We start from the raw sequence: 26,047 nt of genomic DNA, 5'->3' as shown, positions 1-26,047 counted from the left end.
AGGGGGAGGCTTCTGTGAGAAAGAACATGGGGTTGCCCTTTGCCAGACACAGCCACCTTCTGCTGGTGCCAGCGGACCCGCTGCTGGCAAAGCTGAGCACGTCACTGATGCTGGAAAATACGAGAGAAACAGCTGTACAGACACCAAGGATAGTGAGGAAAGAGTGGGAGAGGGTGGTCCAGGTGCCTGAGCAGACATTCACCTGAGAGGGCAGCTGGGTGGGCATCTGGTGGCCAGGCAGGGTCAAGGCACCACAACAGACCGTCAGGGTGGAGGGAGACTGTTCTACCATCCTAACACCGCGTGAGGTGTGAAGCAATAGGGCAGACCCAGCTCCTCGTCAGCTCTGTGTCATCTCAAGGTCTCAGCCCACAGGACCCAGGATAAACTTTTATTCAAAAGAGAGAGATCTAGATGGGCATCTGCAAGGCCCCCCATAGGTTCAGTGTCGAACAGCAGACCCAAAAGACGCATCTTTCCTCTCCATACCTAATCAAATCTTACCCTACCTGTTTTTCCATTTCCAGAGGAAAGATGGCAGAAGACCAGCCGCACCTGTGCATTCAGATGTCAGACTCGAATACAAATGGCATCCCCAGCAGAAGGCCGTCCTCGCCAGACTTAGCTGGCAGGGCAGGGACCGTGCTCACTTTCCACAACATCTGCTACCGTGTGAAGATGAAGACCGGGTTCCTGTGCTGTCGAAAAACAGCCACTAAAGAAGTTTTGAGAGATGTCAAGTACGTATTTAAACATCTCTTTAGAGTACGTGAATGTTTTATTTCTGTCTGGACAGCTGAGTCCGCTCACATCACTGAGCCATTAAGCACAATGTACAAAATTTGACCAAGATTTAGAAAAATTATATGTTTGTGTTTGCTATCAGCTGTGCTTAAGCTTCCTGCTAGGCTCCAGTGGTCCTCAGTCTCTAGTGCTGAGCCTGTACATCAGAAAGCTCATGCTGCTGGGCATCATTTCCCCGGGCCCTAGGGGTACAGCCCTCCTGGCTGCTAGCAGCACAGGGCCACACCAGCCAGCTCTGATCAGTCTGCAGTACTTGGCAGTTCTCCCACTGTGCTGTGGTGTTTGACTGAGATACCAACAGCTTGTCCTCGATGGTTGTGTCTCCTACCCTAAGGTGGCCTTTGGAAAGGTTAATCTTGGGGAGTTTAACTTACAATGTGTAAGACAGTAATATAAGCGAGGGTTATGTTAATTTTAAAGAAGTGTAAAGTTTTCTGGGTTTTTGGTGGTTTTTTGTTGGGTTGTTTGGTTTTTTTCCCCAACATTGACCACTACTGTAGTAAAGGAATCAAGTCATTATGGCCTTTGTTCAATAATCGATGCATAAAGTTTGCCCATTCACAGTTCAGTAGTTAAACTAAGTGGCAAGTGCTTATACAATATGCCATTCCAAGTCACCTGTGACTTTCAGCTCCCTAACTTCAATTTCTGTTATAAATATTCACCCTTTTGTGTAGCTCTGTCTGTTCTGCTCTTTGTCCATGCAATTTCCACACCTCCTAAACATGAGCTCTTAAAGTCTTTCCTAAATTCCTCAAGAGCCATATGTTGTGGTGACTCAGTTGACTGACATTGGTCATTTGGAAGATTTTCTATCTGGCTTTTGAGTTTCATGTGGCTTAATGTCAGATACAGAGAAACTATCAACTACAGTTTAAGTAAAGACAAATCCCTAGTATGTTCTGTCTACAGGGACCATTATTCTCTCTGCTAAAGAGAATAATACCTTTAGAACTGAATATGGTTAAAGCGAGTGTGTGCTTCACTTGCAGAGATCCATGGGGTAAAAATATATATACAGATTTTTTTACATTTTACTCATGTTTCTGTCTTGTCTTCATTATATGAAGACTAGTTCTTCTTGAATTAGGAATAAAAATTAAAGTGGAGTTTGACTGATCATAAATCTTGCTAGTGATCAGGCAGCTTCATTAAGTCCAAAATTAATGGGATGCAGAAGGTGGTTGTACAGATAACTTACACAGCCTACCAGTTGAAACAGTAAAAGAGATAAATGCACTCTATTTATTTTGTAAATCTGTTTTGTCTTACAGTGGCATCATGAGACCTGGACTGAATGCAATTTTGGGACCCACTGGCAGTGGTAAATCTTCGTAAGTGCCCCCTTTGTCCTACACAGAGATTACACCAAAGAGAAAATGAAACTGCACATATTTAGCAGTAATGGACAGTACTTTCAGAGAAAGATCGTGCTTTCATTTTAGGTCTGTGCAAATCTCACCCGTTTCTGAGAAATACTTGAATTCAAAAAAGACAGGTTATATGACATAGAGGAAACTCAGCTTTAGTCCAGACTTTGCTGATAACACGATCTTTATGCGTCATTCTAAGCAAAGCTCAAATTCTTGAAAAAATGGACATAAAATTGCACAGATCTCGTTTCCTTAGGAAACCAGGACAAAAGAAACTCAGTCCTTCAAAGTTGCTGGATATTTTCTAAATTGCAAATGTTTAACGTGGTATGCTTTTATGTAGCTGTATGTTTCATGAACTGGGCTTGTGGTTCAGAGATCTTTACCTCCTGCATGCTCATCTGACAAAGTAACTAACTTTTCCTCTAGGCTACTTGACATTTTGGCTGCAAGGAAGGATCCCCATGGGCTTTCTGGTGACATTTTGATCAATGGAGCTCCTCAGCCTGCCAACTTTAAATGTACCTCTGGGTACGTAGTACAGGTAGGCAATTTTTATCACTGTATGGATTCTATTGTAAAAAGTTGCTGCTGTGTTCCAAGTACCTTGCCTTGATCGAAGAAGCAGGGCTGTTGCTGTAGCAACTCTCCACACATCTACCCTTGCTGGGAAAAATACTGTGCTTTGTATTTGAGTCGCTTTCATTAATGCTCTACAGTCTATGGGAGCAGATGCTTTGGATCTGGATCCCTTCTTGTTCTCCATTTGGGGGAACAGCTGTAGGCCATCAATATGCATTGAGTATTTTCCAAGTATGATGTTTTCTGGTAATATGCAGCTGGCACCTCCACTTGCCCAGTGACAATGTCACTAACTCCTGTTCTGAGAAAACCTTTGTTCTGCCAGGGTGGGCTGGGAAGATAGACAAAAGAAGCAAAACCATATGCCTCTTTTCATTTCTTTCCCCTCCCCACTCCTCGTGCTCAGCAGTGGGCTTGTAAGTCTATCAAGGCCTGTAAGAGGTGCACCTGGAAAAATTACAAAAGCATGGTCAGCATGTTACAGAAAGGGGGTATCTCAAAACACACGTAACTGAATTCCTACATCTAACAGATTCCCTTTGCAAGAGACAAGCAGATAATATCTAATAAACCTAGCCTCCTTCCTCCTTTGCTGAAACAAGTTTGGAACACCTTCACCCTCACCCACATGGACACAACCTCTGTTTTCCTTCCTTCTTTTCTCCCTGCTCTCACCTGTGGTAGGCTGGGGCCGCCTTAACAAACACATTTTGATAATGACCTGAGATGTAGCTGCTCCTTAGGTACCTGCAGCCCTTCAGTCTCTCCCTCAACACCTCCAAAAAACTGCATAAGGTAAGAAGACAGAAGGGATAGTTTTTAATTACTTTGCTATTTATGGATTTTGATATCATGCATGATGAAGGATGTTCCTATATTGCATTACTTATGAATTAAGTCAAATACAATGACGTGCATGGAATCAACACTGCTATGACACAGGCATTGAAGATGCACCTTATCACATGCTCTGGCCATTGCTACTGTCCCTCTGCATGCAAGAACAGCACAAAACATAGGTAAATGCAGTTCTTGGAGGAATAAATAGAAATTGCTAAGCAACCACCAAGTATCTTCTTTTTTTTTTTTAATGAAGGATGATGTGGTGATGGGAACCCTGACTGTAAGAGAAAATCTGACGTTCTCAGCAGCACTTCGCTTGCCAAAGTCAGTGAAGGAACAGGAAAAAAAAGAACGGGTGGATCAGATTATCAAGGAACTGGGTTTGAGCAAAGTGGCAGATTCCAAGGTAAGGCATGTAAAAATGGTGCTTAAATCCTGAGTAAATATTAAGTGATTTATTTAATGAGCCAAATGGCTCAGCATGGCAGATTAAAAAAAGGCTAATTTCAACAGTCTGTTTCAGTAATACAATAACTAATAACATTTCTCTGTGGGGATCTATACAGACTGCACTGATGCTGCCCTGTGCTACTACATTGCAGGGAAAGGGAAAGGTAGTCTATGTTTGGAGAAAAAGAGAACACCTCAAGTAATACTAACATTAAGAAATAGCCTATGTGTGAGATAACATTTACATCTATTCCAGAGAGTAGGGCCAAAATTTCTTACAACTCTTCCCAAATAGTGCTATGTGGGTAGGATGCTGTTCACTCAAGGATTTATCATCAGGCCAAATGAGGCAAGTTTCTTGTTTTGTGGCAGGTTGGCACCCAGTTCACTCGTGGGGTGTCCGGAGGAGAGCGGAAAAGGACCAATATTGGGATGGAGCTCATCACAGATCCTGCCATCTTGTTTTTGGATGAGCCAACTACTGGACTTGATGCCAGCACTGCTAATGCTGTTCTACTGCTACTGAAAAGGTGATGGCCTTGGAAACAGCTTCCTATTTTCAACACTCCTCTCGGCTACACTTGAGTTGTATTTTACTTAAATTACAGTTAGAATGAGGAAATAGGGAAATCAGACAGGTAATTGTTTACCAGCGAGCCAAGTCTGCAGAGAGGGTAGGAAAAAGGCTGTATGAATTCTCTCTCTCCAAAGTGAGAATTCTTTTCTCAGATGGACACTATAAATATAATTTGAATATTTTCTTTCTCTTTTTTTTTTTCCTTCCTCCTCCCCTCTCTGGCATGCCAAGTTAATCAAACTTCACCAAGGCTTAACCGAACTTGTGAATTCTTTTATCTAAAGGCTGAATTGACTTGTAAAGCTGACACCAGTGTTGTTCCTCACATTCAGGATGTCAAAACAAGGAAAAACAATAATCTTCTCCATCCACCAGCCTCGGTACTCCATATTCCGACTGTTTGACAACCTGACCCTGCTGGCTGCAGGGAGAGTGCTGTTCCATGGGCCAGCCCAGCATGCCATTGGGTACTTCCAGTCCATGGGTGAGCACAACTTTTGCAGCAACACCCTTAGTGTGCACTAACTTGAATAAAATGGCAATAGCTGTGGGTCAGAGTTGGCCACAGCATGTATTGGCAAGCCCAGGGTTTTAATAGGCTAAGCATTTCTCTGGGAGTTTTTTCTCTTAACCCACATGCAGGTTTGGATGATAGGGCTGACCTCAAATGAACTGTTCCTGGGTGCATCTTAACTATCCAAACCCCACGCTAGGGCTGGGAAGGCACATTGCCAGCTGTCACCTTGCTTTCACTGATGGAGCTGCCTGGCAGTGCCATTCATCCCTTGGGAAAGCACAGACCTTTTGAAGCCTGCCCTGCCCATGGTACAGGCTGGGCAGTGGGCATAACGTGTGGCTGTGTTTTTGACAGCCTTTGTCCAGTCACACAACAATCACTCAGGGCTTGTTCTGCTGTCACCACAGGCTACCAGTGCGAGCCGTACAACAACCCTGCTGACTTTTTCCTGGACGTCATCAATGGAGACTCCACCGCTGTGGCAATGAACAAGATTGATGAGATTAACACAGGTATGAAATGCAGAGCTGAGTCAAATTATCACAACATGTATTTTTCCAGGTGTCCAACACAACATTCACAGATGTCAACCAACCAATAACTTTGTTGTACAGTGTATGGCTGTTTGTATGCATAAGTGTCATGCACTGCTGATCCATGTTGCTTTAAAGGAAAAAAACCCACAAACACGCAATTCCTAAATCATTTTTGTTTATGTGTGGAAAATAATTAGCACAACCTGAAATAAGTACCAAATTCACATGCAGCTCTACTATATAAAACATTCCTGCCTATGCAAGAATAGTTTGCCTCTCATAAATAGGTATTTAGTAATTTGCCACTGCTATCTATAAACTGACCTGCATACTTTTGTGTCACACTCAAATAACGAAATGTTAAAGGTGCAAGAATATTTTCCTGTATTGAAATTATAATGTCTGGGAGTATAAGAAACTATTTTGGTAATTCTCAACACAGAGAAAGAGCTTTCATGTTCAAGGCAAACCAACTGAAGTCCTGCAGAAGCAGAGATGATAAACCAGGACAATTATTCCAGTTAGGGACATAATTTGATGCAATTATGACTTGTATTTTTTACCCAATGGAATGGTTAATCTGTTAGGAAATTACTGTTTTCCTTCCTCTGAGCCAGGTGAGAAAAGGGGGTAGAGATAGGGGACCAGTGTTCACTTGGTGCTTCCCTGAAGTTGTGGTAAGGCAGAAATTATCCCCAAATTAAAAAATCAGATCTTGCCTACGTTCAGTAGCATGCTTTTTCATCCCTTTCTGCTACCACTCATTAATAGCATACTCTCTTTTCCCAGAACTGAAAAGGGACATGAAATTATGAATATATTATGTAGTCAAACACACAGTTTCACTATATCTTTACCAAAAAAGCAACTGTTTTACAAAATGCATTTTTCAGGGTCTAAAAAATATTATACCTGGTAATAGACGTTGTTGAAAAAAGCACATCGGACTATAGTTGAGAAAAAAAGGAGGTTCAGCTGAAATTTCTTCATGACTAAAGTAGACACATGCAGGATTACCTGGATTTAAAAGTCTGGAAAGTCTAGGATTATCTCATCAGATCTGTGAAACAGATCATTTACAGAAACCTTGAGGGGTGAGAAGCGGGTGTTAAAGTCACTTTTTGATTAAAAGCTATATTGCTGTCATGCTGAAGCTTCATGGGCAGACAAGGGTTTACCTAGTGAGTCTGCTGTGAAGCTGCTGCCTGTGGGTCGGGTTGCACAGACAAGCACAGAGGTTTGGTCTTACTTATACAAACTCTTTTGAACTGTGTGCTATGAGGGCAATGTATCACTGAAACTACATGTGCATATTAATTCTTCTGGTTCATTAATAACACTCCCTCCCAACATAACTTCCCTGGCCTAACTCCTAAACAACCTTCCCATCCCTTACAGGCACGATCATGTTTCTTTTTAATCTTTTCAGCAGAGAGCACTGAAGAACGCACTGAATATGATAAAACCTTGGCTGAGCACTTAGCAGAAAAATACTCCAGCTCTACCTACTACCAAGAAACAAAAGCACAATTAGAGAATATTTCTTTGGGAAATAAAAAGAAAACCAAATCAGTTTTCCGACAAATCACATATGCCAATTCCTTCCTTCATCAGCTGAAATGGGTGTCCAGGCGCACATTTAAAAATATGATAAGAAACCCTCAAGCTTCCATAGCTCAGGTAACGCTATTTGTATCTATTGTTTTGTGGTATATGTTGAATTTATTTGACTCCTCTATTTTTAGATGAGTCACTGGGTGGTTTTGCCTCTTGATATTTTGACTGTAGTAAGCATCTGAAGAAAGTGTGTTCAAGGTCTGGGAATCTGATTCCCTAGAAGGTGTCCTCAATGCTCCCAAATGAGAAGCATGCAGGACTGTTCAGTAATTAATTTTGGACTACTGAAAGACTTTAGGAGGCAAGATCTTTTCCAGTAGGGTATTCTGCTGCTCCTGGCCAGAAGCACATTATGTCCCAAGTAGTTTCTTGTATTTGCTCATGAATATTCTTCAAAGTGGACTCTAATAGTCTAGGCTTGGCACTGTGAGGTTTGGCCTCCAATCTTCTCCCCTGCCAGGAAAAGTTAACAGACTACACTAGCGTACCTAATTAACCTTCAGTACAAAGTGAAGTGCTGGCAGTTGGCTCCAGTGCAAAAATATTTTCACAGTCTCGTAATGTGTGTGCTGTTTGGTCATTTGGCTGTCCATATTGGCGGTGATGTCTTCTGGATAAGATGTGATGAAGACCCACAATGGGGTCTAACACCCACCACGAAAGATAAGCATGTTCTACATGACTGGCCCTGTTAGTGCTGCTTTTTCAGGAGAATCAACACCAAAAGTGTTAACTTCTTCAAAGCTGTACATTGCCTTCAGAAATAAAGAATGTCTGGCTGCAGAATGACTAATCCTCAGGAATCCTGTAATTCATGGGCCAAACTCTGCAGTCACAGCACCAGCAACTTTGCAGCAATTCTAGAGAAGACAACAGAAAAATTGGTCTGGATCCAGGGGTATAAATTATCTTCATCATGACTTTTATAATGAGTGAAAAAATGGCCAGCGTGGAGGGGAAATGAGCCCAGAATCCCCAAGGTTAAAAAGCTTTGATATATGTGTGTGTGTCTGTATGTTGATACTATGGAGATCTTTAATAATTGCTTTGTAAAAGCTTGACCTTGTGACAAGAATTAGGCTCTCAAGGATCTCCTTAATACCCCAAGGTTAATGGTCCTGACTTGTTTCTCACAATCTTTTCTATCTCCCCACCCTCATTAGGGATGGATTTGACCAGCATTCTTTTAGTGGTACACGGCCTGTTAAGCCTTTTTTTCATTAATCTGTTCCAAATTGGTCTTGAAATGATCCCTTCTTTCCACTGCAATTGGCTTAGGAGCCAAATTATCCCTGACATTTGCTCCTTTCGGCAGGATCTTAGTGATAGGGTACCATGGATCAAGGGGTTTATGGTGTTAAGACTCATGCATTGCTCAGGCTTAAAGATGACAGAACTGCCTGATACCATCAGTTTTCCTGTGATTTTTGTCATTTGCGTTTAGCGTTTAAAAAGTGTGATGCACACATTTCGGTCTTCATCCCTGAGCCAAGTGTTATCTTTGCTATTTAAATTGTGTTACAGACTGCAAATATCAACACGTCTACAGCCCAATCGTAGTATCTTGTTAAAAAAAGTCTCAAGAATAAGATGCGTGATGGAGCCCAGCAATTAGACATTGTGGGGCATGAAAATAAAATGTCATCCTCTGCCTGCAGTTAGGAAAGACTTATTGCCCAGCTCAAAGTAGCCTTGAGATGGCTGCAGAGAAATCCCCACAGAAGCACTGCACTGTAGAGCTGTGGTCAGCCCTGGAACTGAAGTGACCCTTTTCACTGACAGCAGATGGGGAGTCACTTTCTGTCCAAAGGAGAATGAATGGTGGAGATTATCAGTAATAAAAGAGGAGAAATGTTGCCATCAATTTAATTAATTTAATCACACCATCTAAGAATGGCTGAAACTGTGCCTGGGGAAAGGAGTTTGGGTGAGGTCCATGTGATGCTGGGGATCCCTCTTTCTAACCTGCCCCACCAAGCCTCTGCTATCCTCCTCCTCCCATTGCTAGTATTAGCATCCTCCCAGCACTCGTGGAGCAGATCCTCAAGATCTGGCCTCACAGGAGGTCACAGAAAAGCCATGATATCACTGCAGGATTGTGCTTCCTGCCAGTATCACCACAGCAGAGTGAGCAGCAGCTGAAGCTTCCATACTGTCCCTCTTGTCTCACTGTTCTGCTGCCTTGACCACATGAGGCAGCAGGAGCTGGCCACTGCCATGAGCAGGTGGCACTGGGGAGTTGCTGTGTGTCAGACACCTCTTGGAGGATGTAATGGCTCGAGACTCACAGTACTGCAGAGCTGCAAGTTGCTAACACCCCATTGACCCCCTTCCCAGCTTGGGCAGCTTTTGTCCTTTCTGAAAATACTTCTTGTCAATCCGCACTCACCTCCCACATATTTACAAAAAAACTACTGAAGTTTTGAAGCAATGAGAATGATACTTTTCCTCTTCTTTTCTTTTTTCTCCATTTAGGTGTGTGTTACGGCTTTTCTGGGACTGGTTGTAGGTGCCCTTTTCTTTGGACTTAAAGAGGACTCCACTGGACTACAGAACAGGTTAGTCAGTTTGAGTAATGGATGTTCAAAAATTTGATTTAAAGCTCTACATCTTTAAAGCAAATGCTTCCCTTCAAATCAGTAAGTAAGGCCAAGCCTGTGTTAGTGACTCAGAAGTGAGGATGTTCCTTGGTCCCTGAAGAACTGAGAGGGGGATGCAGCTCTGCCCTGCCATGCTGGAAGCTGGACAAGCAGTCTAAATGAAATGAGTGATGATGCTTCTGTAGGATGACATTTTTCAGTGCCAGTCAGGCTGCTAAAAATGCTGAAGAGCAGACATCATATTAAAAAGGTTTAATTTAGCAGGACGGCACTTCAACTTATTTCCTACAAAGATTTTTCCAAGATGAAAAGAATAAAGATTAAAATATGCAGACTTAGCTACATAAACCTAGGAAATGAAAGCTTTAATCTTGCATCTGTTTCTATATACACACACTTGAATTTACCAGCAGTAAGTCAGAAGGTGCACCTAAAGCTAGATTTTCAAATTATTCTGGTCTATGTATCATTTTGACAGCTGTATATGCATGACCTGACACATGATTTTGCAACTATGAAACTTCTGGGCTGTTAGTCCTGAAACACTTCATATATGGCATTTACCTAAAAATGGCCCAGTTTCAAATTGGGTATGAAGTGCCTTAAATTTCAGCGGAAAAAGTGAAAACTACTTCTCACGTTGCTTACTCAGTTCCTCACAGTTTGCCATCAGACAAATGTCTCTCAATTTGAGAACTTTTAATGTGTCAGGAAATTATATAAAAAAACTGCATCAGAGAACTTACTATTCTTGCATGCCAAAAGCAAATACTGACTGTACCATTGTGATTCAGGCTTGTTACAGGCTCAGACTTCTAGCCAAGCTTTCTCCTGTAGAATTTGGGATGAGAAGTCACAGACTGCTAAACTTCAGGCACTACACTTGGATTTACATACGCAGGAGTGGAAACACTACATTTACATCACATTTTTAATAACAACTTGCTGTTTTACTTTTTATAGAGTGGGTGCAATGTTCTTTCTGACCACCAACCAGTGTTTCAGCAGCATCTCAGCTATTGAACTCTTCGTTGTGGAAAAAAAGATATTTATGTAAGTAAAGGATACAAAAGGTTATCAGGCACTACTGTTAGAAACCAAGTTTGTCTGCCCTACTGTGGCTAATTGTCATTTACTTACACCTAGTGGAGAGTTTTCAAATTATTTCACTGATAGTGCTCATTGCAAATGTGCTCTTTTAACCTCTGAGTTGTCTGGAAATCCCCCAAACAGTAGCTATGATCACAAGTTTAAAATTACTGACAGAGTAGGAAAAAAACCCCTCCCTGAATATTCAATTTTGGTATTGATTAATAAGTTTGTGACTTGCTAGTGAGGGCAGTAAATACTATCTAACTGGATTTTTTAAAGCTATGCATATTACACTGTATAAAAAAATGAAAATTATTTAAACTTTACACTTTCTGTTGTGATAGCACCATATATATTTACTAAAAACCATATGCACAAGTATCCACGTTCAGTGTCTGGCTTACCGGACATTTGCATTACAGCCTAACTGTGAAAGATTTTTTTCCAGTTTGAGCTAGAATTCATTTGTCTAAATAACCATACTGATTTTCAGTGATTTACATTTGTCATATGCTGTACATATCTCTCTGTTCCAGACACGAATATATCAGTGGGTACTACAGAACATCTGCGTATTTCATCGCAAAGCTAATGGCTGATTTAATACCCATAAGGACTCTACCAAGCATCATCTTCACCTGTATAGTTTACTTCATGTTAGGCAAGTATGGTCTCCTACAGTCACACTGCAACCCCCAACCCCCCTCAATAAATCAACATGGAACATGTGTTTTATAGATGTGTATGTACACATACATATTTATGTAGGGTAAAGCACTACATTGGCATGGCAGTGGTTACTGCCAGTTGCTTTTAGCACACCATGTGGTTTTCTACAGAAAAGAAATGCTTTCAAAGATTTAAGCATTCAACACAGAATCTGTGACATCTCATGTCCCCTGTTCCTAGAAGGAAGCATGACATGACCATTATTGCATAGGTTTGTTTTATTCCTTTTCATCTATGGCCAACCTAAACTTCTGATAACTATTACAAGATGCTTTTCCAATCCCTGCAAGAACATCTAAAAGAAAAATTTTTGGTTTAAGATCTTAATATTGTGTGAATTAGTTATTTTTAAATTGTTATTTTTGGCGAGATGCCTTCTGGTTAGTGAGCAGACTTTGAAAGTTGCTGGCACCAGCTTTTACAACCCTGGAACACATTTGAATGTCATCCTCAAAATATGTCCACAGCAGACCATTTTCCTAGAGTAAGGTTTCAGATGATGACATCCTTTTGGGATGTCCCAAAAGCTTGAAAGTACAAGCAAGACTTAAAAAAAAATCAGTGTGCTTTGGTCTGAGATTTTTTCCCTAAGGAATGGGAAAAAAGGCTGCATCAGCAAGAGGCTCTAAGACTGTGAAACTAGAGTGAGATAGACCTTGCTACCAAATCCATAGTCACCATAAGTCTACTAGGTCCTTTAGGAGAGCTCTCTGCAGGAAACCAGTGAAATGCTGTACAAGTGCCACTCATGGAATTGCACTAGAAATTTCTTCTTTGATAGACAACGTGAAGCCACAGTGAAGCCATCACTTTGGATGTGTGGAGTACAATACTTTTAACTCCTACCTGTTCTGACATTTCTAGTCTTACTAGTTATTCCTCCTGTCCTCCACTGTCAGGGCATACACACGGGCTGTCACAAGCACCACGGCAGTCTTGGGTCTTGGTGATGTAGCCCATGCTGTCAGACAAAGTGTAGTCTGTAGGCAGTACACAGTACGGAATTCAGGATAGTGTTCAGCTTATGGTAGAGCTTTTGGTAGGATCATACTGAAACCCTTCTTGTTCTGATCTTTAAGGTTTGAAACCAACAGTAGAAGCCTTCTTTACAATGATGTTTACCCTTATGATGGTGTCCTACACAGCCACTTCTATGGCTCTAGCCATTGCAGCAGGACAGAGCGTGGTCGCTGTAGCAAACCTACTCATGACTATCACATTTGTTTTTATGATTGTGAGTAGCATTATTCAGTTTTCTAGACTGAATCCTGAAATCCTAGAAATGCTGAAATGTAGAAATCCTGCTAGCACAGAGTTCAGCTGAATTCTGCAAAAAGACTGTTGGGGTCGAGCATGTTGCATATCCTGATTTGTCTGATTTGAGTATTCTGATGCTGTGGGGTTGAATATTCTGATTTGTCATTTGAACAAACAAGAACTGGAGGGCTGGGGGTTTGGGTGTGAGGGGGAGGGAGAGTGGCTCCTCCACCCTCTTTGATGTGGCTCCAGCAACCAGCAAACTGCCTTGAAAGCAGAAAAGCCACCTATAGCTACATTTTTTTCTTTCGCCCTTAGCTTTGCAAAAGACAAGTGTGTCTGGCTGAGAACATGACCTGCAGCCTCCTGCTCTCTGAGACCACTACTCCAGCTGTGCTTCTCAGCTGCAGAGCCCACCACTGGGCATGTCAGAGCCAGACAACACACAAACAGCTCCAGCTGAGAAAGAGGCACCATAAATAATGAGGCAGCCCCAAACCCACAGACAACATTCACATTGCCTCAGACTCAGGGCACACAGGCAAAACCCGGTGCACACCTGAGGGGCAGCAGACAGTTCATGCAAGCCCATGTGGGACCCCCTGCTAGGAAGCAGAGGGGTTTAATGCACAGGGTAAAAGCATTCCCTGTTAACCTATTTTGGGAGAAGGACCTGGGGTTATGGCTCAAAGCTGGGTAACAACTGATTCCTTCCCTCTCCCTTGTTCTTCCACTGGAGCATTTTTTTTCTCTAGAAATGCTTTCCCACTCATTTATATCTGAAGAAACAGAGTCAAGAGCTAGAGAAGAACACATGATAACAGCATGTAATTTGTAATTTGCTTTTTTTGTTGTTGTTGTGGCTTTTTTGTAATTCTTGTCTCTAGCTTTTCTCTGGGTTGCTGGTCAATCTCCCAAGTGTCATGCCCTGGCTCTCCTGGCTCAAATACTTTAGCATCCCTCGATATGGAATGACAGTAAGTGTTGTATTTTCCTGTGTACAGACTTGGAAAAGGTTTGATAGAAAAGAATGTCTTTACTCATGATAAAGAAAAGTTCAAACTTTATGGTCTAATGAGCAAAAGGAAACTAATTAAGTACAGCAACCTCGGAACGTAGTGGAGCATCTTGAAGCAAGAAAGGTTTCTCATCAACCAGCACCCACTGCTGTCTAGAAGAGCTCATTTCTGTAACCTAGAAACACCTCATATGAGGGAGCATCTGAACTACTACGCCCAGTGCAATGCAGCTGGACAAAAACGATACAAAGTAAAGAACAATGTTATCACTAAAAGAAGAAATTAAATTAAACTCTTTTGCATCACTTTCTCTTTTCCGTCTTGACAGAAACTTGTCAAGGTAAAGCTTGTTTCCTAATTTTTGAGAATATAGCTAGGGTGATGTTTTGCAGAGAAATTTGGGCTTTACTATGCCCCTGCAGAAATAGTCTAGCCTGGAGGAGGTGGTAAAGCCTGATGTTGTGCATGCTTAGCAGGGTGTGGGCTGCATACATTCCTTTCTTAAAAGAAAAAGAACCGTGCTGCTCACCTTAAAAAATGGAAATTTGGCCAACATAATAGTGATACCATCACATTTTTAGAATAAATTTTAATTGCATTATATCTCATCTTGGTAATGTATCATTCCTTTGCCTACTGATTTCTGTTGTCATTGTTTCCTTTATTTTAAAAGGCTTTACAAATCAATGAATTGAAGGGTCTGAACTTCTGCGGCAGCATTAACACCACAGTTTTAAGCAGCGATGATAGCTATCGACAAATGAGCCCGATGTAAGTATTTTGATTCATTGAAATGAATCCCACCATCAGTAACTTCAGAAGTCCTAAAATATTATTCTGAGTATCAGAGATACACACTGATGACCAGCAGAATCTGTGATTTTTTTTAGAGAAAATGAAGTTTTGACTGGGTTTTTGCATTCTGCCTGCATAGAACACGCATTCTGCCCGTTGTCATAGTTAATATTTATAAGACTAGAAATATCTGACATTATGCTTCTTCCCTTTTCTTCAAACTGCATTTACTGAAAGACGTGCACACACACTACAATTTTACAACCTCACAAAATCCATTTCAGCTTCCTATAGGAAACTGGAGCTACAAGACAAACAAATTTACAAATAGAAAATGAAACAGTAACATAGCTGGTGTTCGCCTGACCTGCTATACACATGAAATCACACTGCAGCTTCTAGGGATCTTCCTAGGTACTTCAAACTGACAAAGTTTATAAACGCATGTGTGTTTATCTGCAGGTCGTGTACTGGAGATGACTACCTGAAAAGGCAAGGCATTGATGCGAGTACCTGGGGCCTGTGGCAGAACCACCTGGCACTTGCCTGCATGTCAATAATATTCTTCACCATTGCGTACCTGAAACTGCACTTCATGAAGAAGTTCTCTTAAAATCAGAAGAAGAGATGCAATTTCCACTCTTCAGTAGTTTGATCAAACTGACTGTGCAACTGACTCGATTATTTTTATAAGAGGCCTTCCTTTGTACTTTTATGATGACACAAGTCCACAATGTGAATGCCATCCTTGTATGTTATATTAAATACTTACTATTAATGTACTTTGCCGAAATATCTAGCAAGACTCAGTCCTCCCTGCCACAAAAAGTGTACAACTATTGATTTCTTCAAGAGACTATTCAGTCTTTCTGCATCTTCTAGCTATGAACTTGTTAAACACTAAAATTAACACTTAGTGGCTTAACCTGAAAAAAAAAAGGTTGCATACTTTAATTAGCACCTACATTCACTGGCAAGTAATCCAGTCCAAAGTGATGCTTATCAGGACACCAGTGCAGTCTCAACTGCTTATGTGCTCACAGTCTATGTGACACAGCAACAAAATCCTCTCGAACCTATACCCTTTTCAATTTGGGAATCATTACTGCTCTGGAGTGCACTTGATTGATGCCATGAAGTCTTTCTTACCACACTGGAGTGGTAGAAGCACTGTTTTTTTTAAATAAAGGTGACTGTGAACTAACTTACTGTGCCAGTTCACATAATCCTTGTCCTGAAATTTGCATTTCTTCTGTGTAACTGAAAGTCATCTTCACTGTGCCATTATTGCTGCTATCATGAGTTCTTAGTCTTTTTTGTAGTGACCAGTTTCAAGTGCATGACTGAACAGGATGATACTGCGTTTTTAGAGGTCCACAGATTGCAGCAATCCTTTCCTGGCAGGCCAGCTTTTCCCTGGCCATGTGCAGCAGTGCTAGCTCATCTCCTTTATTTGGAGGACTTTATATGCAGAGTTGTGCATGGTAAATGTGTTAAAATGCATAAAGACAACTTTATAGCTCTTTCTTGAGCTGTTACTGGTAATCTTTGCCCTGGTTTGTGCAGGTCATACAAAACAAACTTACAGAACCTTATTGCTCTAAGAGATTTACAATCATACAATATACTGAGTTGGAAGGGACTCAACAAGAATTATTGAGTCCAACTGCTGGCCCTGCACAGGACCATCCCTGAGAATCACACCATGGGCCCGACTGTCGTTCAAACACTTTTTGAACTGTGTCAGGCTTGGTCCTGTGACCACTTCCCTAGGAAGCCTGTTCCAGTGCCCAGCCACCCTCTGGGTGAAAAAACTTTTTCTAATATCCAACATGAACCTCCCCTGACACAGATGAATGCTGTTCCCTCCGGTCCTGTCACTGGTCAGCAGAGAGAAGAGAGCAGTTCCTGCTCCTCCACTTCCCCTCGTGCGGCAGGTGTAGACCACAATGAGGTGTCCCCTCAGGCTCCCCTTCTCCAGGCTGAACAGACCAAGTGACCTCAGCCACCCCTTGTATGGCTTCCCCTTTAGACTCTTCACCATCTTTGTGTTCCTCCTTTGGACACTCTCTAATAGGTTTATATCCTTCTTACATTGTGGCTCCCAAAACTGCACACAGGACTCAAGCTCTACATTGAAAGGACTCAAAAGACACAGGACTTAAAACCACCTCAATGCAGAGCAGAGCGGGACAATCTCCTCCCTCGCCTGGCTGGCGATGCTTTGCCTGATGCCCCCCAGGACACGGTTGGCTCTCCTGGCTGCCAGGGCACTGCTGACTGATATCCAACTTGGCCTTGACCAGGCCCCCCCAGGTCTCCTTCCGCAGTGCTGCTCTCCAGCTTCTCATTCCCCAGTCTGCAGATACATCCAGGGTTGACCTGTCCCCAGTACAGAATCTAGCACTTGTCTTTGTTAAATTTGCCATAGTTGGTGATTGCCCAGCCCTCTAACTTGTCTAGGTCTCTCTGCCAGGCCTCTCTGCCTTCTCTTACATGACTCCTTCGAGGATGGTTACACTTCTATGTTTGTTACAAAAATTATCCAAGGTAGAGTGACAGAATCAAAGAAGCAGAAGGAGTGTGTGCTCTCCTGTCAGAAGTACTTGGTTTGGAAGCAGTGGTGCAGACCTAGGACAATGACTTGAGGCAGAGAAGTGAGGGTGAAGGAGAATAGGAAAGAACCTACATTGTACTCCACCTTCTCTTTGCAAGACTTGCAATGAATGCTGCAGAATTAAGGTTCGTACACTTGTAACCTGTAGCTGTGCTCCAGAATATTCCTATGTGAGTTTTGAAACAAGTGACATGGGGCCTGTGGAAATAACATTTTAATCAATCACTTACAGTTGAACTGCATGAGAGGAAACAGACAGCTGTAGAACAGCATTGCATATATAAAGGAATTTTACCCTCTTGACAGAGATACATCCTCGCAGTGGAGTCCTTGCTCCAACTGAAGCTGGGAACTCAGAATCTCACAGTCTGTTTTTTGCAGTCAGACCCAGGGTTTCTGCAGAAGCCACTGCTAATTTCCATAACATCTGCTACAAAATTGAGGAGTAGCATTTGCTATTGTCAAAAAAGTTGATATTTTAATAAATATCAAGTAGGATTTTTTAAAAAACGTATGTTTCATACCTTTTTTTATTCAGCTTTGTCACAGCTCTGCATAAGCACCCAGGAAACAAACTGAAAAGATGAAATAGTGCAATGAAGATAAAATTACAGATTCACAGACACAACAGCACACACTAAGTTAAATTTTCAATTTCCAGGTTACCTTAGAAGAGGAGTTTTGTAGAGAAGGGTGTTGACATAGACCTGAATTTTAGGGAAAAGACGCATGTCACTTTAAAAACACATGTACAAATAGAATCACACATAAGATTCTCAATATTACAAAGAGCCCTAAAAAACTGAGGAAAAAAACTTGCTTGATCATTAATATTTCTGAATTTGGTTATTTGAGTGTATTCAGTTTTCAGAAAATAGGTTATGACCCTGTTAAATTTTAAAATATCTGTACCCGACTCTTGCATGACAAAATAGTTTGCTGTAAATTTATACTTTGGTAAAATAACTTAAGTTGCTGCTGAAAATAAAAATCTATTCTTCCTAGATTATCAGGAAATGGTCACCTTAAACTATACTAATAGACAGATTCTCTACTTTTACATTGGTATGGCTGAACTATAAGCCTGACCTTATGTATTTCTATGCATATAACTAACAAATAGAATCAAATATGAATGAAATCATAGTTTTGTAGTATTCAGGCTTTTTATTAGGTCTTGACAGATTGCATTTTAGGTATATCAGAATGGGCAGACATTCAAGTTAAGAAAATGAATATACAACAATCCTGACTTTTTTCTGGGTATTATTACTGAAGACTCAACTGCTGTGGCACTGAAAAATGCACATGACATAGTGGTTCCTGCACAGCAAAAGATTCACAGCTTCAGAATAAGCAACCATATGTTATTTGCAAGATGGCAGTCTTACTTCCAACAGAATGATAAGAATATTTTGTTAAAAATTTCTGAGGCTAAATTAGTTTTAATGTAAATTTACAGGATACATCTAAAAATCTGTATGAGATTTATACAGACAACAGTAAACAAGCTGCCAGAGCAGGCAGGGGTTGTACATAAAGAGATGAGACCAGCTACAGAATTATTTTTGAAGATTTCACCTCTCCTTTATGTTTGAAAGCATTTAAAAGCCTTCCAGGATGTAGCTTCTGGTATCTTTCTCATGAAAACAAGAAAAAAATTTGCATTTGAGACTTGAATTTTTTGACATTTTGTATTAGTATTCTCTTTCAAACTTCAACATTTTTGCCATTCCGTTGCCATAGACTGTGTTCCAACCTGACAATAAAATAGATTTTAGTACACAGCAGTGATTTCTGAGAAAGGAAACAATCAAATTAAGCTAAACCGCTCACATTTTGAACAGATTTTCACACAGTACTGCACAGGTAATATTTACCATGAAACTCCTAAACTTCTACTCATTTCAGCAGTTGGCCATCTATAAAAATGTATTTACATAAAGCAAATATTTCTTCCTGCACTGTCCAATACCTAGTTCTGTTTTTCACTCTGCAGAGAAGTTAACATACTGTCAATTAAGTGGCCCATGAGACCAGAGCAAATCCCAGAGTGACTGCCCAGGAAGAATTCCTATGCAGCTCAATGAGAGGACAAGCTCTGCTACTCCCAAGTGCATCACTGTTTAGCTCGTTTGCTCTCAGTGATTTTAATGAGAATGCCCACACGCTGATGAACTGACAGCAGCACAATGCAGTCAATCTGTTATCTGAGCTCTGCAACTCCACAATGAGATTTGTACAATTCTGTACCTCAGTTGCAAGAGCAGAAATTACAGTTGTAGTCATGTTGGACTTGTCTGTCACAGCATAGGCTTTAAATGAAGATTTTATTTTTCTCTTTATATCCAGCATTCTACTTTACATATTCAGGTGAGAGATGTCCCTGCCCATAGCAAGGGGGTTGGAACTAGATGATATTTTAAAGACCCTTCTAACCCAAGGGACTATGATTCTATTATACATCTGGTTCTCCCCTTTTTTTTGGGACTGACAAGTACAATCAGATTGCTTGCACAAGGCACTAAGCACACCAGCTCTATAGGAACCCCAACATGTACCTCTACAAACAAGGAAAGCAGGGGGGAGGAAAAGTGATTAGAAGGGAAATAAATTCAGAATCCCCAAGGTTAAAAGGCTTTGATATATGTGTGTGTGTCTGTATGTTGATACTATAGAGATCTTTAATAATTGCTTTGTAAAAGCTTGACCTTGTGACAAGAATTAGGCTCTCAAGGATCTCCTTAATACCCCAAGGTTAATGGTCCTGACTTGTTTCTCACAATCTTTTCTATCTCCCCACCCTCATTAGGGATGGATTTGACCAGCATTCTTTTAGTGATACACGGCCTGTTAAGACTTTTTTTCATTAATCTGTTCCAAATTGGTCTTGAAATGATCCCTTCTTTCCACTGCAATTGGCTTAGGAGCCAAATTATCCCTGACATTTGCTCCTTTCGGCAGGATCTTAGCGATAGGGTACCATGGATCAAGTAGTTTATGGTGTTAAGATTCATTCAATGCTCAGGCTTAAAGATGACAGAACTGCCTGATACCATTGTTTTCCTAAGATTTTTGTCATTTGCATTTAGCGTTTAAAAAGTGTGATGTACAGAATTTAATGATTCTGATTATATCACTAACTCAACTGAAAATGTGTTTTCGTGTATGAAAATTCCTGTTTCAGTTTGCTTACAATTTAACATCAAGTGATTTAATCTGGACTCCCAGAAAAAGACTTACATTTAGGTTTTATGTCAAGCCATTCAATTTTTCTTTTACATCCTCCATCTGAACTACTTTAAAATAATTAAAATAAATCACAAGCTGAAGGTTGTTACTTCCTAAAGAGTTATTAAAAGTCATTTGAATCAATTAGTTTGAAGGAAGCTTTATGATTACAATAATCTTTTATTGCTTTCAGTACAGAAACTAAGGGTTTTATATTTTCAGTGCCAGTAACTGAAAGTAATTGCTTGTTCTCTGTAATGAATGCTCCATTTGCTGTAATTAATAGCACAGCATTGCTAAATAGCAGGGCGTTTATGTTTTTAATAACCCTTGTTCCTCCTCTGCAATCCAGGGGTATAGAGGGAAGTATTTTTCTCCCAAATACCTATGTGTGTTATGCGAGGTACTCATTTCTGACTTGCTCTTTGTTCATTGCCTAAATTACAACTTTTTCATCTGTTTGATCAGCTGTTGCAACCTCATAGTCATAAAACTTGTTAGTGGAAGCACCTAATGTTATTCCTACATAACAGGCAAGTACAGATACCAAACTGGCTACATACAGCTAATACATCATCCAATTGAAGTCCTAGGAAGACTAACTTATACAGGTTCCGAATGCCACAGCTTAGAAAAACCTGAAAAAGCTCTATGTTTATTTATTAAGAAGAGGAAAAAAAGTAAAAGGCAACCTAAGTGCTGGTAGCAGGCCTAGGAGGAACCTGTATTATTGAGAGCTTTTAATATGCAGAAGACTACTGGCAAAACTGAAATCAATGGTATCTAATTTTTATTGCTTTTCTTCTTCTCTGTAGCTAAAAATATTTAATCATCAATAATATTAACTGTTGGAGCAATTCTTCTGGAATAAAGAATTATTTTAGTGGAATTTGAAACAGGTTAGCAAGCCTGCTGATGGAGCAATTTGAATTCCTTTTGTTGAAGGAAGCGGAAGGCTAGACAGTATAGAAAGTAAATTTCATTTTTTGAATTGCTGCCTTATTTTCAAAACAGATGTTAGCGAGTTATTTCATTGATTCTTTAACACATTTACATGTGGTTGGACAACTACATGATAAAGGCTATTGACTTTTTGAATGACACGTCTAAAAGGTCCATAAGTTATGCTGACTCAGGAATGGTGACTTATTTTTCATAGTGTCCCCGGGCTTAATAAATTGTATTGGTTCAAGCAAAGATTTAACAAGTGCCTGAATGACTCAATAGTTCTTGCCATGGACTTACATGTTTTGCTGATGAAGCTGCTACACTGGTTGGATCCTCTGGGCTGCACAAGAAATGTCATCGTCTTTCTTGACTTCGGTGCTGGGTAGATACAGTAAGAACCTTGTAGGCCATATACTCACTACCTGTGAGGAAAGACATTTGTTGAATTTAGGCTTTCCAAGAGGCATTGAGAAATGTACTGGTAGAGCAGCATCCTACCGGGCCAGAGAATAGGTCAATAACAAGATCTGCAATTTAGGAGGTTGTTTCAGCACAGAGGAAAGATTTAAAAAAAACCCAAAACATAAAAGCAACAAAGAGTTTATGTCAGGTGGACACTTGAGGTTAACAGCCAATAAAAATAATAAAGAGAAGAAAGAAAGAAAACAATTAAAATAGGAGCATCACAAAAAAAAATTAAATAATGTATGTCTATCTCTTGTTTTCACAGAGACTAAATAGAGCTCAAAAGAACAGTTTCTTTATATGTGGTAGCTGATGGATAGGTTCAAGGGCAGCTTTAAGTAAACCACACTTCTCCATTTTCATGTATTTCCTCCATATTTCAAGAGAAATAATCTTTGCTGCCCTAAGGTTTTGAGTCATGCTGTCTAAGCAGACCATTTCATTCTCTAGAAAGTGCCTTGCCAATATTTTAGGCACTCTGTTTCTTCAAAAAACACAACACTGCAATTACTCCCTCACTCTCCAGTATTACGAAATAGCCACCTGCCTTCTGATTACTTTTCCATTGACCCAGTGGGCACAGAGTCAAGTGCTTAGGACATAATATCCTGCTCTGGATGACTGCAGACAGGTACTGCAAATAATGTGACAAAAATTGTTTCTGGACAAACACTAGCATCAGTCCAAGGTGAGTCAAATCTCTCAGAACAATCCCTGCTATGGATTTACAGTCACGTATTTTCTGTTCACAAATTTTTTTTCTGGGATGCTGATAAACATCACAAGTATTCAATTTTTTATTTCCAGGAGGAAAAATTTCAGTATTCTTTGCTACAGCCTAATAGTGCCAGGTTTTCTGCACACTTTATACAAATAATCTTCCAAGAGAGAACACCATTTATTTTGGGGAAAAAAAGGGCAACAGTTTTCTAATATTAACTGGTAAAATGCCAACAAAGACTCCTGTAGTTGCTACCCTGGGTCTTCCATGTGACACACTTTTATTTGCTAAATAATCTGTCTGATTATGGTTCTTACAGACAAAACCAACTTCTTTCAATCTAAATATTTCCCTCCTTTTTTTTATGAGTTCTCCTCTGTCAGACCAAGCTTATATTCACCTCTCTGCACCACAAAAAGAAAAAAAAGGGAAGTCTCCTGAATGTAACATAAATGCTTTTCCTTTCCCTCCTTTTGCTTGCTGGGCATGAAATAACAGCCAGTTAAGACAGTTAAAATCCTTGTCAAACCTGTTTCCTCACTTAACTGTTTCAAATGACTAAGCCAGGAAACACAGCTGGCCTTTATTACACAGTTCTAGCATCATAGGAACACTGAAAGAAATGGAAATTTCCTACCAGGAGAAACGCAAGACTCATGCAAGGATTCGTTCCCTGCTTTCTGGGGGTCACAGTGACAAGGCAATCATTTTTCTGAAAGAGAAAATGCCTGTTTAGAAAACCAGGGAGAGGTATCACAAATTTTAGGCAAATTATCTGTGTTCGAGTTTCTAGAGCCATGCCTCAGTAAATCCATCGTGGTCCTTAATATGCATTACTGTGATGAAATGGGTCATACTGGGACAGGAATTCTTGCTAAAGAATTCCTTCTCTTGTCATTTACCTGGCTTAGCAAGACTATCTGGTCAAGCACAACTTGGCATCTTTACCATAACATCATTCAAAGCTCAGTAACATATAACAATTTTGAAACCAGAACAGCTGCATGCCTTTTCTATGTGATAAACATGAGAAACCTACTTCAGCCAAGCGCTTTTCAAATCTGTGGCTGTCTCTTCCTGCGTTTGGAGATGGTTGGGAAGGAGTGAAGAGGTTGGGTGTTGCCAGGTGGGGAAGGAGACTCCCCAGGGCACCCTGGCCATGGCCTCGCTGGATTAGCTGTTCCTCTGGGTCATGGCAGTGGTCCCTGGATACCGAGTGTCTCCAATGCTTACCAGCTCTGCCTTCCTGCAGCGGAAAGTTTCTCACGGCTGCATCTCTCGGCACACAGCCGTCTGTAACTGGGGAGTTGGGGAACTCCATCTTACAGCGTCCACCTCGGCTGCAGGAAAAGCTGATAGCAGAACAGAAGTGTGCTTACCTCGGACTTTGGAATGAACTGTTTAGCCTAAAAGGAGCATTCTTTTGTTTTGAGCACTTTTTTGGATTTTACATCACACCACTCTCCATGTAATAGCGGAAAGCAGCAGCCTGTGCAGCACACACAGGCATTTCTGGCAGTCACAGTACTGTTAAGTGTATTTTGAAAATAACTTAAATATGACTTCTCTGAAAATAAAGCCTAACTCTTCTCAATGGAAGGATATTTTTTTGAAAGTAGACGTCTCAAAATCTGAACAGGAGTTAAACCAATTCTAGCTCTGTAGGAGTTTCATATCGTTGTTTTGTTTTGTATGAATAGATTTTTAATGAGCATTTTGTACCCTCTGAGTATCTGCTAATCTTTAACTTCTTTCAAGACTTTGCAAATGAATGAATTTACTGAACTAAACTTCTGTCAAAATGTCACCAGTAAAACTGTGGCTGATGCAAATTGTCATGATCAGTCCTTTGGCAATATATTGCATCTATTACTAGTAACATTTTGTTGGCCACACAAACTCAGGACACTCCCCAAATCTCAAAAAACTTGCTCTCCTCCTAGCACCCCACTGTTGGTAGGCCTCCTCCAAAATACCTGAACACCTGGCTGCAGTAAACCTGCTTCCACACATTTCCCAGTTCAGGACTGTTACAGAAGGCACAAGTTTGCTTCCTTCAGGCCCGCTTTTTGCCTCCTAGGATGCAGTTTCAGTCTCCATGAGTATTCCCTGGAGTAGAAGCAAAGCAGAAGAGCTGCCAGAACCTCCAATCCAAATAAAACTTGCTTGTCATCCCACTGCTGTTTTAGCATTACTGACATTTAAGTAGCATGTCCTTTGAAACAAGCTGGAACCACCTGAATGTGTGTTAAGGCATTGGCATGAGGTGACACATATAAAAGACAGACAACTCTTTTGAATGTCAGTTTGCCACCTGAGCCATTAAGCTGTCCCTTCACTTTTCTGCACCTATTTTGCATGATCAGCACTTAAAACCTGGAAGTCCTTGTTATGCAGGTGACAATTGCTTTGCAAACCTTTTATTATAATGTTTATTTTTTCCCTTTTGCCTCAGGTGTTTTTTCTTATTTAGATTTACTGGAGAAGAGTAAATATGCAAGGCATCCAAGTGATGCTTGTGGGGGATGGAAGAATTATGTTGCTCTTATTCCAAACAGGCATCTCAAACTGTACTTCCTGAAGAAATCTTAAGAAGTCACCGATGCTGTAGCATACACACAGTATTCAATTAAAAAAAGGTTCCCACTGTGATAAACACAGACGATAATTTGTATCGATAAAAAAGACAAATGGGAAACAAATGGGTTAGTGTAACCTCAGGAAAGAAGAGAAACAAACAGATTGTAAAACTTAATTGCACCCTCCCTATTATCCTGGACATGAGTTATATCTGAATTAAGTCAATCAACAGAATGCTGGCGCCTCTTTGTCGAGAAATGTATGGATTTCTAACTTGTTGTACAGATAACAAATTAGCCTTGGCTATAAAAAAAACCATATGTTGAATACCTGGAATAGCGATGTAAAATGTATATGCATGTATGCAATGAATATGTATAAGATGTCTGAAATAAGTACTGACCTCATATCCCATATTGGGGTGGCAGATTTAGGAACCAGATTCCGTCTGTCCATCCAGCGCTGCTTGCTTCTACTATATAATAAATTCTAATTTGGAAAAATTATTTTATCTGGAGACTCTATTTCACACAACACTTACCACAAACAGTGACTTTCACAGTGCACTGACTAAAGGCTTAATATACTTACTAAACTCAGTATGTATTTCATTAAAGATTGAGATTGATTTACATAAAGCATCCAGTTTTCACTAATACAGTATATTTTAAAGCTGGCAGGACAGCAGTCCAGA

The 26,047-nt window shown here is 40.5% G+C and overlaps 1 protein-coding gene across 2 annotated transcripts; it reads left to right on the top strand.

Moving 5' to 3' along the window:
* ABCG2 (ATP binding cassette subfamily G member 2 (Junior blood group)) lies at nt 1-15,632 on the top strand. 2 transcript variants are annotated; one of them, XM_027692783.1, is made up of 16 exons: nt 1-182; nt 528-740; nt 2,079-2,138; nt 2,607-2,721; nt 3,856-4,008; nt 4,425-4,582; nt 4,962-5,113; nt 5,554-5,658; nt 7,115-7,362; nt 9,775-9,857; nt 10,863-10,952; nt 11,528-11,652; nt 12,800-12,954; nt 13,865-13,954; nt 14,670-14,767; nt 15,254-15,632. In XM_027692783.1, exons 2-16 carry the CDS (start codon nt 535-537, stop codon nt 15,402-15,404), a joined length of 1,989 nt encoding a protein of 662 aa, XP_027548584.1. In that variant the 5' UTR covers nt 1-182; nt 528-534; the 3' UTR covers nt 15,405-15,632. The 2 variants fall into 2 exon arrangements, with proteins under 2 accessions (XP_027548584.1, XP_027548583.1); XM_027692782.1 differs by having other exon boundaries at nt 2-182; nt 7,112-7,362.
* Nucleotides 15,633-26,047: the final 10,415 nt, after the last annotated feature.

This window comes from Neopelma chrysocephalum, unplaced genomic scaffold (genome assembly GCF_003984885.1).
Source record: "Neopelma chrysocephalum unplaced genomic scaffold, ASM398488v2 Primary Assembly neopelma1_88, whole genome shotgun sequence".
Taxonomy (NCBI): Eukaryota; Metazoa; Chordata; class Aves; order Passeriformes; family Pipridae; genus Neopelma; species Neopelma chrysocephalum.
The sequence above is the reverse complement of the archived record's forward strand: the minus strand, read 5'-3'. Positions and strand labels throughout refer to the sequence as shown.